The sequence below is a fragment of the Raphanus sativus genome, chromosome 6 (genome assembly GCF_000801105.2).
Source record: "Raphanus sativus cultivar WK10039 chromosome 6, ASM80110v3, whole genome shotgun sequence".
NCBI classification, from domain to species: domain Eukaryota; kingdom Viridiplantae; phylum Streptophyta; class Magnoliopsida; order Brassicales; family Brassicaceae; genus Raphanus; species Raphanus sativus.
The window spans coordinates 43,167,893-43,187,192 of NC_079516.1; the positions used below are offsets into that span (position 1 = coordinate 43,167,893).

The 19,300-nt window shown below is 32.4% G+C and overlaps 2 protein-coding genes, 1 long non-coding RNA gene and 1 pseudogene across 3 annotated transcripts; all 4 read right to left on the reverse strand.

Annotated features, from left to right (window-relative positions):
- Positions 1-310: 310 nt before the first annotated feature.
- LOC108808572 (serine/threonine-protein kinase BSK7-like) lies at positions 311-11,540 on the reverse strand (annotated as a pseudogene).
- LOC108811334 (uncharacterized) lies at positions 9,376-10,153 on the reverse strand. Its single transcript, XR_008935206.1, has 2 exons — positions 9,827-10,153; positions 9,376-9,615 (listed from the first exon to the last, which is right to left on the reverse strand). It is a non-coding gene; the product is annotated as an uncharacterized LOC108811334 (long non-coding RNA).
- A 770-nt stretch (positions 11,541-12,310) lies between the features above and the next one.
- LOC108808573 (PLAT domain-containing protein 2-like) lies at positions 12,311-12,935 on the reverse strand. Its single transcript, XM_018580694.2, has 2 exons — positions 12,840-12,935; positions 12,311-12,719 (listed from the first exon to the last, which is right to left on the reverse strand). Exons 1-2 carry the CDS (start codon positions 12,903-12,905, stop codon positions 12,315-12,317), a joined length of 471 nt encoding a protein of 156 aa, XP_018436196.1. The 5' UTR covers positions 12,906-12,935; the 3' UTR covers positions 12,311-12,314.
- A 5,085-nt stretch (positions 12,936-18,020) lies between these two features.
- On the reverse strand, positions 18,021-18,856 carry LOC108810509 (PLAT domain-containing protein 2). Its single transcript, XM_018582619.2, has 2 exons — positions 18,752-18,856; positions 18,021-18,619 (listed from the first exon to the last, which is right to left on the reverse strand). The coding sequence occupies exons 1-2, from the start codon at positions 18,782-18,784 to the stop codon at positions 18,224-18,226; spliced, it is 429 nt and encodes a 142-aa protein (XP_018438121.1). The 5' UTR covers positions 18,785-18,856; the 3' UTR covers positions 18,021-18,223.
- Between the last annotated feature and the right edge of the window lie 444 nt (positions 18,857-19,300).

A 19,300-nucleotide genomic window follows, 5' to 3' on the forward strand; every position in this document is an offset into this window, starting at 1 on the left:
GATTTTTTTTTTAAATTACAAAATACAAAAAAAATTATAAATCAAAATTTGTTTAAGGTCCAGTTTACGAAATACTCAATTTTGCATAACTTTATTTTGATGTTCCTCGGCTTTGTAATGGTTGTTTTCATTTTGATATTTTAAAAACTTAGTTCTCATTGACCTTACTCTGCATTACTTTATTTTTTGTATTACGAAAAACAAACAAACAAAAAAAAATTATAAATCCATATCCATAAAAGAAGTTAATCATGTAAAGAAGATAATCATATCCATAAATCCACTCGAACTTAGTTCTCCTTAGAAGATATAATGGCTTCATAGGTTGCGTCTCCCCTGCAAGCACCACCAGGAATACGAGCAGGAGGAATGTGTTTTCCACCAAGAAGATCAAGCAACAGAGTTCCACTAAGATGACTGGTTTAGTATCTTAGCCATAAGCTTACATGGCTTGGATGAATACGTTTTTCACTAAGAAGATCAAGCAACAGACTTCCATAACTGTACATCACACTTTCTGGTGACACACGACCTGTAGAAGCAACACACACAAAATCATTATGTATTAAAAAATAAATTCGCCACAGTCCAGATAGAACAAACTGATATGCAAGTGAGTAAGTACATACCTGTGCTGAGATACTCGATCGGGAGGAGTGAAAGCCAGATTGGTACTGTAACTCTTACCATCTCTACTATTTTTCATCAGACCAAAGCAAGAAAGCCTTACATCATCAAAGAGACTCTATAAGCATTTAAGTCATGGTAGAGTGCACGCCCTTTTCCGGTACAGTACTCCAAAGCTTGAGCAATATGTAAAGCTACTCTTAGTCGCTTTGCCCATTTGACTACCATGAAACATATCAACAGTTTCTGTCATACATACTGAGAGACAACACAAGGTTTGGATGTAACCAGAGAAGAGAGCTCATATCTTACATTGGAAAAGATGTTTTGCCAAAGTTTCGCTAGGCATAAACTCAGCAACAAGAAGTCTCTCTTCACCTTCATAGCAACATCCAAGCAGATTTGCCATCCTATATTTCCTTAACCACCCAACAGCTTAGCGTCCTCCTCCTATCGAAAAAATAAACCAAAAATTCAAGAACCAGGATTGCATAAAGGTAAGAGCTTTAACCAAAGATGTATACCAGAAACTGACGAGAATCAGGCCAAGCTTTCCTGTTAAACCTCCTGACGAGAATCAGGTTATCAAGTTTTTCTTTGTACACAACACTGGGAGCTTTCTCACCATGCTTTGATACTTTATTCTCTGTAGCAAAACCTGAAGTAGCGTTCCTTAGCGTCTCGATGGAGAATTCACGAAACTGAGGCAGATCATTACCTTCACCTATCGTATCATCACCACCTGAGAGAAAAATCCAAATCCACGATTTAACAACAACAACAAAAGGGTCAAAATCAAATAAAGTTATCAGTTACACCTAAGGCTGTGACTCCATGATTGGATTCTTGAGGCTCTGAAAGGTAACAAAATGTACATAGCTTGCAAACCTCACAACATTTCAAGTGTTTCAGAAACCATAAACCCCTAAAACTGCCGTTATACCAAATCGACCCAAAAACCACAGGTTACTAAAGTAATTAAACTTACAGTGATTAGTGTTTTTCAAACTTATAAATTATTACTCCATTCGTATCATTTTAAATGGTGTTTAAAAATAAAAATTTTATTTTGTTTTATAATATGTGGTGTTTTCATTATTCAATATAAAATTGAATGTCATATAAACTTTGTGACCAAAATACTACAATTTTTATTTATTGGTTGAACTTATTTTATTTATTGGTACTTTTATTTAATCAAGAGATATTTAATAAAATTTTGAATTTTCTTAATATTTATACAATAACCAACTAAAATGATACGGAGGAAATAATTAAGAAATACATTTGACTTTCTAATAGTTGATGCTGCCTTAATACCTCATACTTCTTCTTTATCACTATAAGTGATTTTCAAGGTTTTTCCATGTAGATTAAGAAAACATAAAATTTTATACAATTTATCTTGGTGATTTGAAAATGTCATTAAATGAAACATGTGCAACCAATACAAAAAATATACAGTATTTTGTAATTTGCCACAAAATTTAAATGTTATTAAATTATATCTAGAATAGTGAGAATATCGATTATTGCCACGTGGGCTTTATTCAACTTACATATGGCAAAAACACACAGCGCAACATTTTTATTTTATTTGAAATACATATCGCCATTAATCGTTCACAAGATATATTTTATGGATTCATTGATTCAAGCGATTGAAACCCAGAAGGGCAGTCGTCTCGTGTGGCAAATAGCTTATACGGTTCCTCACTGAGGGCAAGCCATTGCTGCACAGTGAACTGATGAGTGCTCCAAGTTCCAATCTTGCTCGTCGTTACATTCACGTACTCAGGATACCAGCCGGGCTTGTTGCCAGAGTTGTCAGAGAATAGTATCATAAAGCATACTGGGTTGGGAAGACACTTCTTCGTCCCATTGAAAGTATCCAGATCACCATTCTCGAAATAGTCTAGACCTGGCGTAGTCCCACCCCAACTCACTAGGTCCTTAATTTGGATGTGCACGTCTTTGTCGCCCAATGAAACCCCTATTTTCGAATCTGTGCCGGAATTTTTTCTCGTTCCGGTTTGGATACTTATTGTATATTGGCAGTCTTCCTGCAAAATCAAGAAAAATTATAACCCGATCGAGAAACAAAATTTATCGCCTAATAGTTTAAACAAATTTCGCTAGATAAAAAGAAAAGTCATTATTTAGATGAATAGATTTGGGGGACATACCGCAGATGCAACGATGGAGATGGCAGCGATGAGGACGGAGAGAAAGATAACGTCTTGACGAGCCATCGTTAGTGATTTGGATGTGAGAAATAGAGATCTGATCTGTCCAACTATTTTTATAGAGTTGAAGACTTTGAGATTTCTTTCTATTGGTATATATAAGGATTATCAGTTAAGTTGTACTTATCTAAGATATTGATAAGTTAGAGTCGTCCTTATCTTGTAGAGATACTCTACTAATCTCTTCTATTAAATACACACATGTGATTAATGAAATACACAAGTTAACATAAACTCTATATGGTATCAAGGCACTTCTGATTCTATTCTTTTCTTAAACTTAAAATTTGTATTCTCTCTTCTACGATGTCTACAGAGTCTTCTATGACAGCTAAATCAACCATTGTTTTCAATATCGTAAAAAGCACTCTCTTCTCTCTCAACATGTCCAACATCACAAAGCTTACTGCAACAAATTTCATAACATGGCTCTTGCAAGTTCGCGCTCTTCTAGAAGCACACGAGTTGCATTGCTTCATTGATGAAGCAGATCAAACACCTTCTACTATCACGACAATAACTGAACCAAATCCTAGCTTGTTGCTTGGAATCATCAAGACAAGATGCTTTACAGTGCATTACTTGGATCACTGTCTTTAGCTGTTTAACCTATTGTAGTAAAGAGCTACTAACACTCGTGAAGTCTGGCAAATTCTCTATCGAACCTACGGCAAACCAACAAGAGGGCACATCAAGCAATTGAAACAACAAATCAAAATCCACCAAAGGAAGCAAGTCAATCAATGAGTACATGCCTATCATCATTGATAAAGTTGACAAACTGGCTCTTCTTGGAGCAGCGTATGATCATGAAGATCTTCTGGACATCATCACTGATGGACTAGAAGATGATTACCCTGCAGTTATCGACATGGTTAATGGTTGTGACACTCCAATTACCATTTATGAACTTAATGAGAGACTGATTGTTCGGGAGCACACGCTGAACATCACCAATCCTATTAATCTCTCTGTTCCAGTAACAACAATACATCACAAGCTCGTCCCCACCAAAGTCAAAGCTACTCTGCTCCTCGTGGTGGTTATCAAGGATCCTCTCGTGGCGGTTACAGACAACAACGTCCGTATCTAGGAAAGTGTCAGATTTTTTTGCATTTGACTTCAAGTTTTATGTCATATTTGCAAAACTCCTCTTGTTATCCACGATTTACACACAAATAGCATGTTCTTCATTTCATGGTGTTTTGTGACTTTTTAAATTGGTCACAATTTTTCTATATTTATGTTGTGACTATAGCTGAGGTTTCTACTATTGTTAATATTCAACATGAAACTAATTATTTTATAGTGTACATTTGTTTTCATAGATTAAATATGTAATTCTATATTTATTTTAACCAACTAGCGAGTAATAAATAAACAATACAAACATTAAAAAAACAATAGAAACGAAACATAAAGGAAAAGAACAAAGAACAACATAATCGGAATGAAAAACTATATTTGTTCATCTATACTATTAAAACACAAGATTTTTATTTTTTGAGATGTTTACTTGTTTCAACACTATTTACCATTCTTTGCCACTGAGTTATTCATAAGTTACTAGATTCTTTCTCCGCGCTATGCGCGGAAAAGTGCATTGATTGTTTATTTTTCGATAATATATGTCAATGTTTGTGTTTGGAATGAGGGTGTTGTATTTGTCAAAGTAATGAAAAAGTCGATGAATTATTTAAGGGTGCTCAATCCGGTAAATTTTTTCAATTAAAAACTGGAGGTAACAATTTGGAAAAAAAAATCTTTGTAATTTAATTTTTATATTCAAAAGTTTCTTTTCTATTGATTTTCTAAAAATAATTGTTAAAAATTTATTATTTTAATTTTGGCCAAATTTCTAATTCGATATTAATAAGTTAGTTAAATAATATTTTTCTTCGGGTAAGTAAATACTGAAATTGAAAATCATTCAATTATATTTTTAAATTAAAAAATTATTTTGATATTCTTATATTTTAGAAGATTAATAATATTATATTGATATATAAATATTTAATAAATTTTATTAAATTATTGATCTATAGTTTAGCAACAGTCGATACCAATGATCTCAGGACTCTTGAAATAATCTGGTTCAGTGTCCAAGTCGAGTTTAAAATGTTGACAGTGCGTAAATGGTTTTACTATTTTCTTTATTTTAATAGTGTTTTACTTTCTTATATTTATTAATTCTTATATATATATATATATATATATATATATATATATATATATATATATATATTAGCAATATTTTACATGATTTGCTGCAGCATTTGATTCTGTGTAAGATTGCCGGAGCCAAAGGTCTTGCTGTTGGAATTCATCGTTTTTGAGATTTTTGAGAGTATTGAATCGTTTCGGAAATGACCCGATATAAATAGGAGGAGACACATGAAGGCAAAACGAACCCATTAAAAATAATTCATGGCGCAGAGATGGATTAATGGGGTGGTGGCGATGAAACGATTTCCGTTGAGAAATCCAATCGCTAATTTCTCCACTCTCATCGAAGAAAACCAGGAAGCCAAGGTGACGTGTCAAAACATTCTAATGTGATTGGTTGAGTTAAATTGATGACGTGGACAGGCTATCTGTGGATCTTATTCTCCTTTTAGACCTCGATTGGTACAGCTGATGAAGAAGCAGTAGCAGTATGCTGTAGAAGCATTATGTTGCAGAAGCTGTATGCTCTTACTAAAACTTTTAATAAGATGATTGGTAGAGCAAAAGCAGTATAAAATTTTATTTTTTTATAAAGTTAGTATATAATATATTTATTTTAAAATTATATATATTAAATTATAATATATATATTAATAATATATTTGTTATTAAAAATAATGAATCTCAATTAATAACATAAATTAAATTAATTTTAAATGTGATATATTATTATTAATAGAAATAAAATATATATATATTTTAAAATATACATTTTTGGATATAAAATAATTTTGAATATTATTAAATAAAATAAATAAAATATAAATTTATTTTTGGATATAAATAATTTGCATATTATAAAAAAATATCATTATATATATCTTTTTATTTTATATATATTAATATATAAAGAGATATAATTAATTTATTTTATTTACTAATTTCAAAATTATGTTTATATCGAAAATTTTATTTAAAGAAAGAAAATTTACAATTAAAATATCTATTTTTAAAAATAATATTTTCATTTAAAATATAATATAATTTATATAATTAAATTATATTTTAAATGTGAAATACTATTTTTTAAAAAAAATATTTCTATTCTAAATTTATTTTATAAATCAAAATTTCATTTTCTGGATAGAAAATAATTTTATGATATTATTAAATCAAATAAATGAACTAATTATATTTATTTTTTAAATTTATAAATTGTAAATGCAAATGCAAATGCTCTTCAAAAAGCTTCATATGAGAGCATTTGCTAGAGAGCATTTGGAGAGCATTAGCATTTAGTAAATGTTTTTCTAAATGTTTTTCTAACAAATGTCTGATTGGATAATGTGGAACATAATGCTAATGCTCTCAGTTTATTCCTGGTTGATTTTCCTTTTCTTTCGGTTTCAGTTTGATGCGTTTTAGAAAAAAAGCTACTGTATATAGATGGCGAAGTCTGCGAAAAGGAACAACCACACTCGATGTTTTCTTCTAGGCTGTCATGTTCGAAGGCGAATCAATCAAAGCCCTCAATCAAGACGAAGGAGGAGATTGATGTCAGTAAAAAAGCCAGCAACGTAACTGGGTATATACTTCTTAGTCTGAATTAGTTTTCTTGGAAACCCTAGATTTGATTTGCTAAGATCAATTACTAAGCTTTATTCACAGTTAATTGGTATCTTTCCCTTCAAAACGAGCTCAAAGTTTAAGCTTTATATGTTTCCACAATGACTTTACATTCAATAGTTTCTTTGTCTTTCCAAATTGATATGTTTACCAAACGTTAGTACTAATGGATACCTTTTTTCATTTGACTCAAATATTTTGAAGAAGAGAAGCAGTAAGCCTTTTGTCTGAATCTGTTGAATTTGGCTAAGTTTAATCGTATTTGAGTCTTGGAAACTTTAAAAGGCTTTATCACATTGGTGTTTTTGCCTGTTATCTGACCCTGAGGAGAAGAACTTCTGTGGAGGGTCCTTTTGCACTTTTTATTCTCCATCATATTTCCCTTTCTCAGCTTATGTATTTCCAGCTTAGAAATAGAATTGTTCTTGCTTTGAAATTATTTATTGTATGTGCATTGTTCTCTTTTGTTGATAAACTCATTATTATTTGATATGCAATTTACTTGCACCTGTTCCATATTGCAGTGTTTCAGTGCCAATGGTCCTTATCAACAAAGCTTTGATTATGCAATATCCACAGTTGGTGACTTTTCTAACACTTCGGATACTGAAGATTTTCAACACCAAAGGTATCTCCTTCTGTCAATCCAAATTTATTATTACTCATTTTCCCTCAAAATTCTTATTATGAATGGGTCCTGTTGTTTTCTTCTTTGGATTTTGTTAGCAACTGGCTAATTCATCGCTTATACATTGTGGCAGACAAATGGAACACAGTAGAACTAACGTAATCGTTTTGGCCTCCGGAAGTTGGCTTCTCAAACCACTATTTTTCATCTTTAGAAACAAAGGAACAACCTAATGCATAACCAGACCGCTATCCCGCCAGATTCGGTCTTCTATGCCATTGATAAAGAGATGAGAAATATTATTTCAGCAAGGAGAAATAGAAAGTGCTTTCATTCTCTCATGGAGTTGTGGCTGAGATAATCTTTTTATCTTCTTTGTAGTGAGAAAATCCATCGTCCACTTTGTTTTTATCTTTTTTTGCCAAGTGGTTCATCTTAGATCTTCCTTGTAAAATCTACTTTCATTATATGATATTTACATTTTAGCCACCAAAAAAAAAAAAATCGTTTTGGCCACTTCCGAAAAGCTTCTCTGCGTTTCCATCTTATACAGTGCCAACATTGTATTTGTTCTTGCAAGGCTGATATGATTCAGTATTTCCTTACATATAGTCTTCTAAAAGACTCACTCATGTTGTTTATTGTTTTGATAGCCAATTGTATGTTTTGTAAACGGAATCCAACTTTGTGCCGTATATGATATATTCTTGAATTAGGACTGATCTACCTACGTATAAACTTTATACAGTATGTGCTACTAACAGCTGCAGGTTGTTTAGTTTCAGACTTGGAGATTTGGTAGAGAAAATATATATGGGATAAGTGATATTGGATAATTGACGTATATTAATCTATAACATTATACTCCACGACAAATCGATGCTATGAATATATATCCTATATATTAACATCTGCACTAACTGTTTGATCTATAACATTATTATGTGACAATCAAACATCATCTGAAATTTTGTTTTTAGAATGTGGATATACAATAAGACACAAGTATAGTATAATATATTCTATAAAATCAAAGCTAATTTATAGATATTTTCAGACCTATACAACAAACACATAAATAGAAATTTAGGATATCTAATAATTTAATTAAATTGAATTTCAAATGATAATTATCTAAACTAATATTTTAAATTCAAAATATTATTGTTAACCCAATATCTCAACCAAATTAATATTGGATTCCATCGAGATATAAAAATAATTAAAATAATATCCATGCATCAGAAACGAATTTAAAAAATATTTTCTAGAGGCCGAATTTCCAATTTACATACATTAAAAATCCATATAAATTAAAATTCGTAATCCCGAGATTTAGTTATGATTTTATATTCTTAAAATATATAAAAATATTAATTAGAGTTTGATTTCTAAAGTTAGCTAAGAAAATTTGTTATAGTGTATTTTAATAATTTATCTTATTAAAGATTTACTTACGAATTTATTCTCAAAAATTTGCCATTTATTATTTTTAAAATATATTTCTAGATTTGCTTACAATTTTATGAAGATCCTAAATCATCTCTACACGTCATTTTTCTATATATACAACTATCTTCACCATCTATTTGGATCGCAAAAAGGCAATATCATTCATCTTATTTGTCGAAATCTAAAATAATATATACATATATATTTATTAAAAATTACTAGCCTCTCTGATTTAAAACATTTTAGAACATGTTGGTGGATAACAATGAGGATAATAATTTTTTTTTCATTTCTAACATTCTAAAAATAATTTATTCAGTTTTATATAATATTAAAAGTATATGAGAACTTTATTCAATTTTTTAGAAATATTATCTTATTTTTGGTATTTTATCGGGTCACCATGTGTCGAGTCACATGCTAATGGCGGATTTTGGGATTTTACCAGGTCTTATTGGGCTTTTAATTAAATGGATTTTTTTTTCATTTAACCTGAACTAGACTGTATATGGGTCATTGGGTTATCGATTCGACTGCGAGTGCAGATCGGGAATGAATGCTCTGAATAAAGCTAAAAATTATCGTTTTGATGATTATTTCTCCTATAATTTAAAATACTGAAGGAAAAAATTAATTTATAAAATAGAATTTTTTTCAAATTTAAAAAATTTAGCACACTTACAAAAAATAATTTAAATAAATCATATACACAAATTTAACGAACAACAATATACGATGTTATAAACTTCTTAAAAAGCTTAAGTTCTAGAGTTAAGAGAGAAGAATACATAAATTTCAAGTTCTCATCTTTTGGAGTCTCAAGCCAATATTTTTCAGTTACATTTAAAATGATGTAATCCAATTGTTGAACTGCCAGTAAATTAACCGTCAAATTAACTTATAACAATGAAATTGTATTTCCCAAACTCTGTTTCCAACAAAATAAACAATTTCCTTCCAAAAGAAATTGTATTTATGGAGAATCTAAATTTTCTATACTAAATTCGCCTATAGAAACCCAGAGGAAAAAAATAAACCATAGAAAAAAACCATAAGAAAGACACTACAGTGAAATAAATACCGTTAAAGATGACCGGTTAGCAAGGGTTATGATCCATGAGAATCTCACGGTATGCCGAAGCTGACTGAGCCGGAGTATCCACCGTAGATTTTAGCAGCAATCAGGACTTTTACGAAGGTAACAGATCAAAATGGAAGGAGAGACCATTTTGTCGGGTTTAATGGATTCTGCAAGACTCTGATTAAAAAAAGATCTATAAGATAAAGATGTTGTGTGGTGGTTGGTGAGGGAGATTATTTGACCGTGGTCAGGATGGACAAAAGAATAAAGGAAAAAAAAAAGAGAAAGCTTCAATTGCTTTGAGATCTAATGAAGAAGAAGAGATAAGAAAAATATGACCCACCAATAATAATAAGTGATTAGGTTTAGTTAGTAAACCTAAATAGAAAGAGGAAAAAGTCAGAGAAAGTGTCTGTGTATAAGAAAGTGACTCATAGTGTAATTCATAACTATAAAAGTGATCCATGGTATAATTTTTCTTTATTTTATTTGAAATACATATCGCCATTAATTGTTCACAAGATATATTTCATGGATTCTTTGATTCAAGCGATTGAGTCACAGAAAGGCAGTTGTCTCGTGCGGCATATAGCTGATACGGTTCCTCACTGAGGGCAAGCCATTGCTTCACAGTGAACTGATGAGTGATCGGAATTCCAGTCTTGCTCATCTCTACTTTCACGTACTCAACATACCAGCCGGGCTTGTTGCCGGAGCCGTCAGTTGATAGTCTCATAAAACATATTGGGTTGGGAAGACACCGCCCCGTCACATTGAAAACATCCAGATTACCGTTCTCGAAATAGTCTCGATCTCTAGTCTCACCCCAACTCGCTAGGTCCTTAAATTCGATGTACACGACTTTTTCATCAGACCAAAGCAAGAAAGCCTTACATCATCAAAGAGACTCTATAAGCATTTAAGTCATGGTAGAGTGCACGCCCTTTTCCGGTACAGTACTCCAAAGCTTGAGCAATATGTAAAGCTACTCTTAGTCGCTTTGCCCATTTGACTACCATGAAACATATCAACAGTTTCTGTCATACATACTGAGAGACAACACAAGGTTTGGATGTAACCAGAGAAGAGAGCTCATATCTTACATTGGAAAAGATGTTTTTCCAAACTTTTGCTAGGCATAAACTCAGCAACAAGAAGTCTCTCTTCACCTTCATAGCAACATCCAAGCGGATTTGCCATCCTATAGTTCCTTAACTGCCCAACAGCTTTAGCTTGGTCCTCCTATCGAAAGATAAAACCAAAGATTCAAGAACCAGGATTGCATAAAGGTAAGACTTAAGAGCTTTAACCAAAGATGTATACCAGAAACCGACGAGAATCAGGCCAAGCTTTCCTGTTAATTTGTTAAACCTCTTGACAGCAATACGTCTTTGGTTATCAAGTTTCCCTTTGTACACAACACTGGGAGCTTTCTCACCATGCTTTGATACTTTATTCTCTGTAGCAAAACCTGAAGTAGCGTTCCTTAGCGTCTCGATGGAGAATTCACGAAACTGAGGCAGATCATTACCTTCACCTATCCTATCAGCACCACCTGAGAGAAAAATCCAAATTCACGATTTAACAACAACAACAAAAGGGTCAAAAATCAAATAAAGTTATAAGTTACACCTAAGGCTGTGACTCCATGATTGGATTCTTGAGGCTCTGAAAGGTAACAAAATGTACATAGCTTGCGAACCTCACAACCCATTTCAAGTGTTTCAGAAACCATAAACCCCTAAAACTGCCGTTTTTTCAAACCCCTAAAACTGCCGTTTTATCAAATCGACCCAAAACCACAGGTTACTAAAGTAACTAAACTTACAGTGATTAGTGTTTTTCAACTAATAAATTATTACTTCATCCGTATCATTTTAAGTGGTGTTTAGGAATTTTATTTTGTTTTATAATATGTGGTGTTTTCATTATTCAATATAAAATTAAATGTCATAAAAAGTTTGTGACCAAAATACTACATTTTTTACTTATTGGTTGAACTTATTTTATTTATTGATACTTTTATTTAATCAAGAGAAATTTTATAAAATTTTGAATTTTCTTAATATTTGTGCAATAACCAACTAAAATGATACGGAGGAAATAATTAAGAAATTCATCTGACTTTCTAATAGTTGATGCTGTCTTAATACCTCATACTTCTTCCTTATCACTATAAGTGATTTTCAAGGTTTTTCCATGTAGATTAAGAAAACATAAAATTTTATATAGTTTATCTTGGTGATTTAAAAATGTTATTAAATGAAACATGTGCAACCAATACAAAAAAAATATACAGTATTTTGTAATTGACCACAAAATTTAAATGTTATTAAATTATATCTAGAATAGTGAGAATATCAATTATTGCCATGTGAACTTTATTCAATTTACATATGGCAAAAGCACACAAGGCAACATTTTTATTTTATTTGAAATACATATCGCCATTAATCGTTCACAAGATATATTTTATGGATTCATTGATTCAAGAAATCACAGAATGGCAGTCGTCTCGTTCAGTAGATAGCTGATACGGTTCCTCACTGAGGGCAAGCCATTGCTCCACAGTGAACTGATGAGTGTTCCAAGTTCCAATCTTGCTCGTTGTTACATTCACGTACTGAACATACCAGCCGGGCTTGTTGCCGGAGCCGTCAGAGAATAGTTTCATAAAACATACTGGGTTGGGAAGACACCGCTCCGTCCCATTGAAAGTATCCAGATCACCGTTCTCGAAATAGTCTAGACCTGGCGTAGTCCCACCCCAACTCACTAGGTCTTTAATTTCGATGTACACGTCTTTGTCGGCCAATATAACCCCTATGTTCGAATCTGTGCCGGAGTTTTTTCTCGTTCCGGTTTGGACATATATTAGGTATTGGCATTTTTCCTGCAAAATCAAGAAAAATTATAACCCGATCTAGAAACGAAGTTTATATAATAGTTTAAACATATTTCACTAGATAAAAAGATAAGTCATTATTTAGATGAAGAGATTTGGGGGACATACTGCGGATACAATGATGGCGATTGTGGTGATGAGGACCGAGAGGAAGATAACGTCTTGACGAGCCATCGTTAGTGATTTGAATGTGAGAAATAGAGATCTGATCTGTCCAACTATTTATAGAGTTGAAGACTTTGAGATTTCTTTCTATTGGTATATATAAGGATTATCAGTTAAGTTGTACTTATCTAAGATATTGATAAGTTAGAGTCGTCCTTATCTTGTAGAGATTCTCTACTTATCTCTTCTATAAATACACACATGTGATTAATGAAATACACAAGTTAACATAAGTTTTATATGGTATCAAGGCACTTCTGATCCTATTCTTTTCTTTTCTTAAACTTAAAATTTTTCTTCTAAAATTCTCTCTTCTACGATGTCTACAGAGTCTTCTATGACAGCTGAATCAGCCCTTGTTTTCAATATTGTAAAATGCACTCTCATCTCTCTCAACATTTCCAACATCACAAAGCTTACTGCAACAAATTTCATAACATGGCCAAGTTCGCGCTCTTCTAGAAGCACACGAGTTGCATTGCTTCATTGATGAAGCAGATCAAACACCTTCTACTATCACGACAATAACTGAACCAAATCCTAGCTTGTTGCTTGGAATCGTCAAAACAAGATGCTTTACAGTGCATTACTTGGATCACTGTCTTTAGCTGTTTAACCTATTGTAGCAAGAGCTACTAACACTCGTGAAGTCTGGCAAATTCTCTATCGAACCTACGGCAAACCAACGAGAGGGCACATCAAGCAATTGAAACAACAAATCAAAATCACCAAAGGAAGCAAGTCAATCAATGAGTACATGCCTATCATCATTGATAAAGCTGACAAACTGGCTCTTCTTGGAGCAGCGTATGATCATGAAGATCTTCTGGACATCATCACTGGTGGACTAGGAGATGATTACCGTGCAGTTATCGACATGGTTAATGGATGTGACACTCCAGTTACCATTGATGAACTTCATGAGAAACTGATTGTTCGGGAGCACACGCTGAACATCACCTATCCTATTAATCTCTCTGTTCCAGTAACAGCAATACAGCACAAGCTCGTCCCCACCAAAGTCAAAGCTACTCTGCTCCTCGTGGTGGTTATCAAGGATCCTCTCGTGGCGGTTACGGAAAACAACGTCCGTATCTAGGAAAGTGTCAGATTTTTTGCATTTGACTTCAAGTTTTATGTCATACTAGTATGTTTCACCCGTGCTACGCACGGGTATCTTTCATTGATTTTAACAAAATTGAAAATGTAATTTTGATTTTTCATATACGGATATTCTTTCACTGTTTTTAATAAAATTGAAAATGTTATTTTGATTGTTCATAAATAAAAGTTTAAATAATTATGAAAAATAATTAATGATAAAGTGAAATTTTAATATAATTATTAGTGAAGTATAGTAAAAAGAATATTGCATAATTTTATATATTTTACTTGTAAGACCAAATTTTGAGATAGTATGCTAAAGGTTGTACAATGTATATGTTAAGCACATGATATTTATCGATGTTTATTATATAAAATACTGTTCAAAATAGTCATTTAAAAATTCGATATGTAAGAATTTTCAAGCATAAAATATTTGTTTCTTTTGACAAAAGGGTTTTCTATTAATTAAGATAAACATACAAACTATGACCAAGTTGTCATACAGTTTTTTTAGGAAAGATAGAAAACATAGCAGAAGCTCGTTCAAGCATAAAATGTTTGTAAGGTTTAACAATGTTTAAAGAGAGAAGAATAGTTTATTGGCAAAGTTTTGTCTAATGCCCTTTTCAGTGGTTAAAAGGTTTTGCATCTTACCTATTTATCAGAACATGAGCGCTATGTGGGTTGAGAGTCTCCATTCTCTTCCATTCTTCTTCAACTGTGGCAACTTTAATCTCATGTTTACTTAAAATGTTTATTGTCCTTCGATTTTAGTGGAACAGCTTTGGTTCGAGAAAGAAAGTCATGGTCGCGTGAAGATGTGGTAACATTGGTTCTTCTGCAAAACAAAGCTAAAATGAATTCAAAACTGCACGACATAAAATAATAAAATTCTGAGACATAAAACTTTAGCGCTAACTCATTTGCTAAACAACTATAATATGCATAATTCCATGAACTCGTCTTGTATGTGCCACCTACCAATGTATACCGGCGAATTTCTGTAAGCCGTTTGTAAGTTTCGTTTAATCTCAAACAAAATCATTTGTACATAATTTGGATTGTTTCCTTAACTTCAAAAGCTTTATATCCTCCATCAGACTAAATGATGGTCTTTATTAAGAGAAGAAAAGAGAAAAGAATATCTGATGTTGTCGATTAATCAAAAGAACAGGAGAGTTGAAAACATCTATGTACTCGTGGAAGAACTAAATAAGTTACAGTAATTTTGTAAGTAAGATTTTTGTAGAAGTTATTTATTTAATGTTGATGTAGTGGAGGAGGTAGTGGAGATCATGGATGTACGTAACGGTTAAGGCTGAAACATTAAGTTTGGTTCTTCTTTTGTATTACAAAGACATAAACTGTTTTCTTTAACGACATGAACCGTAGAATTTATTTACGTTAATTTAGGATCAAACCAATTGCATTTGTTTTTTTTGTATTTTGCAGTTTTAAAATAAAAGAATTTCCACTTGTCATCTTTCTATTGAAGAGGCTACTTGCGCTTTAGTATATAAGAGATTTGCAAAACTCCTCTTCTTATCCACGATTTACACACAAATAGCATGTTCTTCATTTCGTGGTGTTTTGTGACTTTTTAAATTGGTCACAATTTTTTTTATTTATGTTGTGACTATAGCTGAGGTTTCTACTATTGTTAATATTCCACATGAAACTAAAATTATTTTTATAGTGTACATTTATTTTTTATTTTTTTTTTTTTGTCAGCAACAATACAGACTCATATTGACTCTGTTAACCAAACTGGAGGATCCATATCCATATGGACGACGTAAGACGTTTGCTTTCTTGCACTAATAGTGTACATTTGTTTTCATAGATTAAATACGTAACTCTATATTTATTTTAACAAACTAGCGACTAATAAATAAACAATACGAACATTAAAAAAACAATAGAAACATAAAGGTAAAGAACAACATAATCGGAATGAAAAACTATATTTGTTCATTATTTGTTTATTCCTGAATTTAGTAAGAAATATTTTTGCTCTGTAGTTAAGTTATTAATGAATGAGAAGAAACAGTAGATGAAAAAATACTTTTTATAAATAGTGTAATTTCTTTTAAAAAACTGAGGAGGAGTTTATTATTTCTATTCATTCACTTGGTCACTATTTAGAACTCAGACAGCATTATCTGTGAGTTTTTGAGAAATTTTTAACTAAAAGATAATAAAAATAAAAAGAAGAGAGAGTGTATAAAAAAGTATATGATGGTTACACATTTTTTCTTTCTCGTGGCACATATCAATTTAAGACATTTTATTTTTAATAGATAACTTAGTTATTTTAACTTAAGAAAAATGTTGAGAAACTATTTTTACACATTTTTTCTTTCTTGTGGTACATATCAATTTAGGACAATTTATTTTTAATAGATAACTTAGCTATTTTAAACAACGAATATAATAATGTCTAGAGACTAAGCCTGATAAACTCATGAATACAGATGCTCTGAGAGTCTTTGATCATCTTCTAAATATAACTTAATTTAGGGGTGAATTGAGTGACTACCAAAACATAAGGGGATTATTTAGAGTCTCCCAACATGTGTTGAATCACGGATGAATCAGATCCCACGTATATATTACAAATACAATTAAGCCTAGTAAGAGGATGAATCAGATCCCATGTATCCATTATCCTTAAGTCTATCAACATGTGTTGAAACACGGGTTTCTCTTGCAAGCGGAAGTCTCAACCACCGTCTTCTGCCACTCCGTCGAAATCACTTCTGAAACAATCCTCTCTTCTATATCAAATTTGGGAAGTTCACTTAATAGACATGCATAATGCTTTCTTTCATAGTGATCTAGATGAGGAAGTATTTATGCAGTTACTTCCTGGTTTTCGGACAAATGATAAAAAGGTGTGTTGCTTACACAAGTCTCTCTACGGTCTTAAACAAACCCCTCGTTGCTGGTTTGAGAAACATACTAAGGCTTTGAAAGATTATGGTTTTGAGCAGAATACTTATGACTACTCTTTGTTTATCTATGCTACAGGACAGACAACGCTTCATGTTCTAGTTTACGTCGATGATTTGATAATCACAAGAAATTCTCGCACTGTTATTAACGAGTTAAAGTCATACTTCAGCAGCTCAGCTCATATTTTCACATGAAAGACTTTGTATTCTGCGATATTTCTTGGGCATTGAAGTTGCCAAGAATCCATCAGGCATTTATCTATGCCAACGCAAGTATGCGCTTGAAATATTCGCAGAAACAGGATTGCTTGCCGGCATCCTCTCTGCAATACTCCCATACCTCTGCAGTGCTCTCATATCTCTACATTCCGACAGTCAGGATTTGATGATGGAAATCAAACAAGATCTCATAACTTAAACCAAGACAATAACGTCATACTAGAAAAATGAAATAGCACTTTTATGGAGTTATGGAAATTGATAGGACCTAGAAATATTACTTTCATGGAGTTATGAAAGTTGCAAGTATTTTGGAATATTTCCTAATAAGTTATGGAAAGGGGTGAATGCCTTAATCCAATTAGGTTAATGTAATTGACTCCTGCTATATAAGAGGAGCTCTTGTGTTCTCTTCTCTCCTTGTCCAAGAAAAAACCGAGCTTGGTTTGTAGACTTTGATTGTGTGAGAGAGATGGGCTATATATCTTTGTTCTTAAGATTATAGTGGATTGCCTTCTTGCAAAGTCCCAGAAACGTAGCCATTCTATGTGAATTCTGGGTAAACAATTTCTTGTATGCATCTTCTATATTTTCCACGTTCTTCTTCGATCTGTTCTCCATGATTCTACAAATTTTCATACTTTCTAGTTTATGTCGGCGAGTTTGTCAAAGAGTGTATCACTAGTTTGTGTGTTTGATTCTTAATACTGAATCAGACTATTTTTTTACCATTGCCTGGTTGAGTTTTCCCAAAATAATTTAAAATACAATAAACTAAAAATGAAATAAAGTCCAACTAATTATCCATATCACATATAACAAAATAAAAATTAATATTTTTGGTCAAATATTTTAATTTTATTCCATGGAATATCTTACATCACTGCCATCCCACGCTTTATTCAATATGGCAATAGCACACATGACGACAATTTTATTTAATGCACATATCGCCAATAAACGTTCACAAGACAATATAGAACAAGTTTTCAAGACACCCGCATTGATTTATTGATTCGTGCGATTGAATAGAGACTCTTCTTGATCTCAGACACTCCTTTCGGCATATAGCTGATATGGCGGCTCATCGACGGCAAGCCATTGCTCCACTGTGAAGAGTTGATGCTCGCTCACACTTCCTGTCTTGCTCTTCGTTACATCCACGTACTCAACATACCATCCCGGCTTGTAGCCGGAGTTGTCAGAGTTTAGTCTCATAAGACATACCGGGCCCGGAAGCCACCGCTCCGTCCCACTGAAAATGTCCAGATTACCGTTTTCGAAGTAGTCGTGACCTGCTGGCATTTTCCCACCCCAACTCACTAGGTCTTTAATTTCGATGTAATCTCCGGATTTGTCGGCCAGTACAATCCCTATGATCGCATCTGTGCCGGAGTCAGCTCTCGTTCCGGTTTTGACATTGATTGTGTAGGTGCACTTTTGCTGCGAAATCAAGAGCAAAAAATATATGTTTATAACCAAATAGTTTAAACTAATTTCCCTAGATAAAAAAAAGTATTAGCTAAATAAAAAAAGTCATAATCTAGGAATAATGATGAGATTTGGGGGACATACCTCCGCCAATGCAACGTCGGAGTTGGTGGCCATAATTAGTGATTTGAATGTGAGAATTACGCATTTGATCTGTCCATCTATTTATAGAGTTGAAGACTTGAGATATCTTTCAAGGAGAAGAGGCCATTTATTAGCTGCTTTTTTTAGTAGTGTGAAGTTGACGGCACAACCACAGAGAAAGACATGTACAACGTTGGTCAAAATATTTTAAACTTAGTTGACCGAGAGTGGAACATTTTTTTTTCTTCTTCGAAAAAGTGGAACATATAATTTTAACATACCTACTATGGCACATATGACATCATTGATCGTCTTTTAGATTCGAGATGTAGCATTAGCAATAGCATACATGATATATTTAGGGGTTAAGTTAAGGTGATTAGGACAACCCGGGTGCGATTTTGCATTTAGTACTATAACGAAATATTTTAACTAATTATATCGTTAATATCTAGAGAAATATACACTATTATTTGAAAAGTGAATTTGCTGATTTGTTATCATCCCCCATAATTTTAGGTTTAATCATATTTTATACTCAATTATTTA

What these genes read in the sequence shown, in the direction of transcription:
- LOC108810509 (XM_018582619.2), bottom strand. Translation starts at nt 18,784, where the DNA reads ATGGCCACCAACTCCGACGTTGCATTGGCGGAG. An exon ending in CCGACGTTGCATTGGCGGAG is followed by an intron (nt 18,620 to 18,751) that starts GTATGTCCCCCA and finishes TTGATTTCGCAG; the next exon opens with CAAAAGTGCACCTACACAAT.
- LOC108808573 (XM_018580694.2), bottom strand. Translation starts at nt 12,905, where the DNA reads ATGGCTCGTCAAGACGTTATCTTCCTCTCGGTCCTCATCACCACAATC. An exon ending in TCGCCATCATTGTATCCGCA is followed by an intron (nt 12,720 to 12,839) that starts GTATGTCCCCCA and finishes TTGATTTTGCAG; the next exon opens with GAAAAATGCCAATACCTAAT.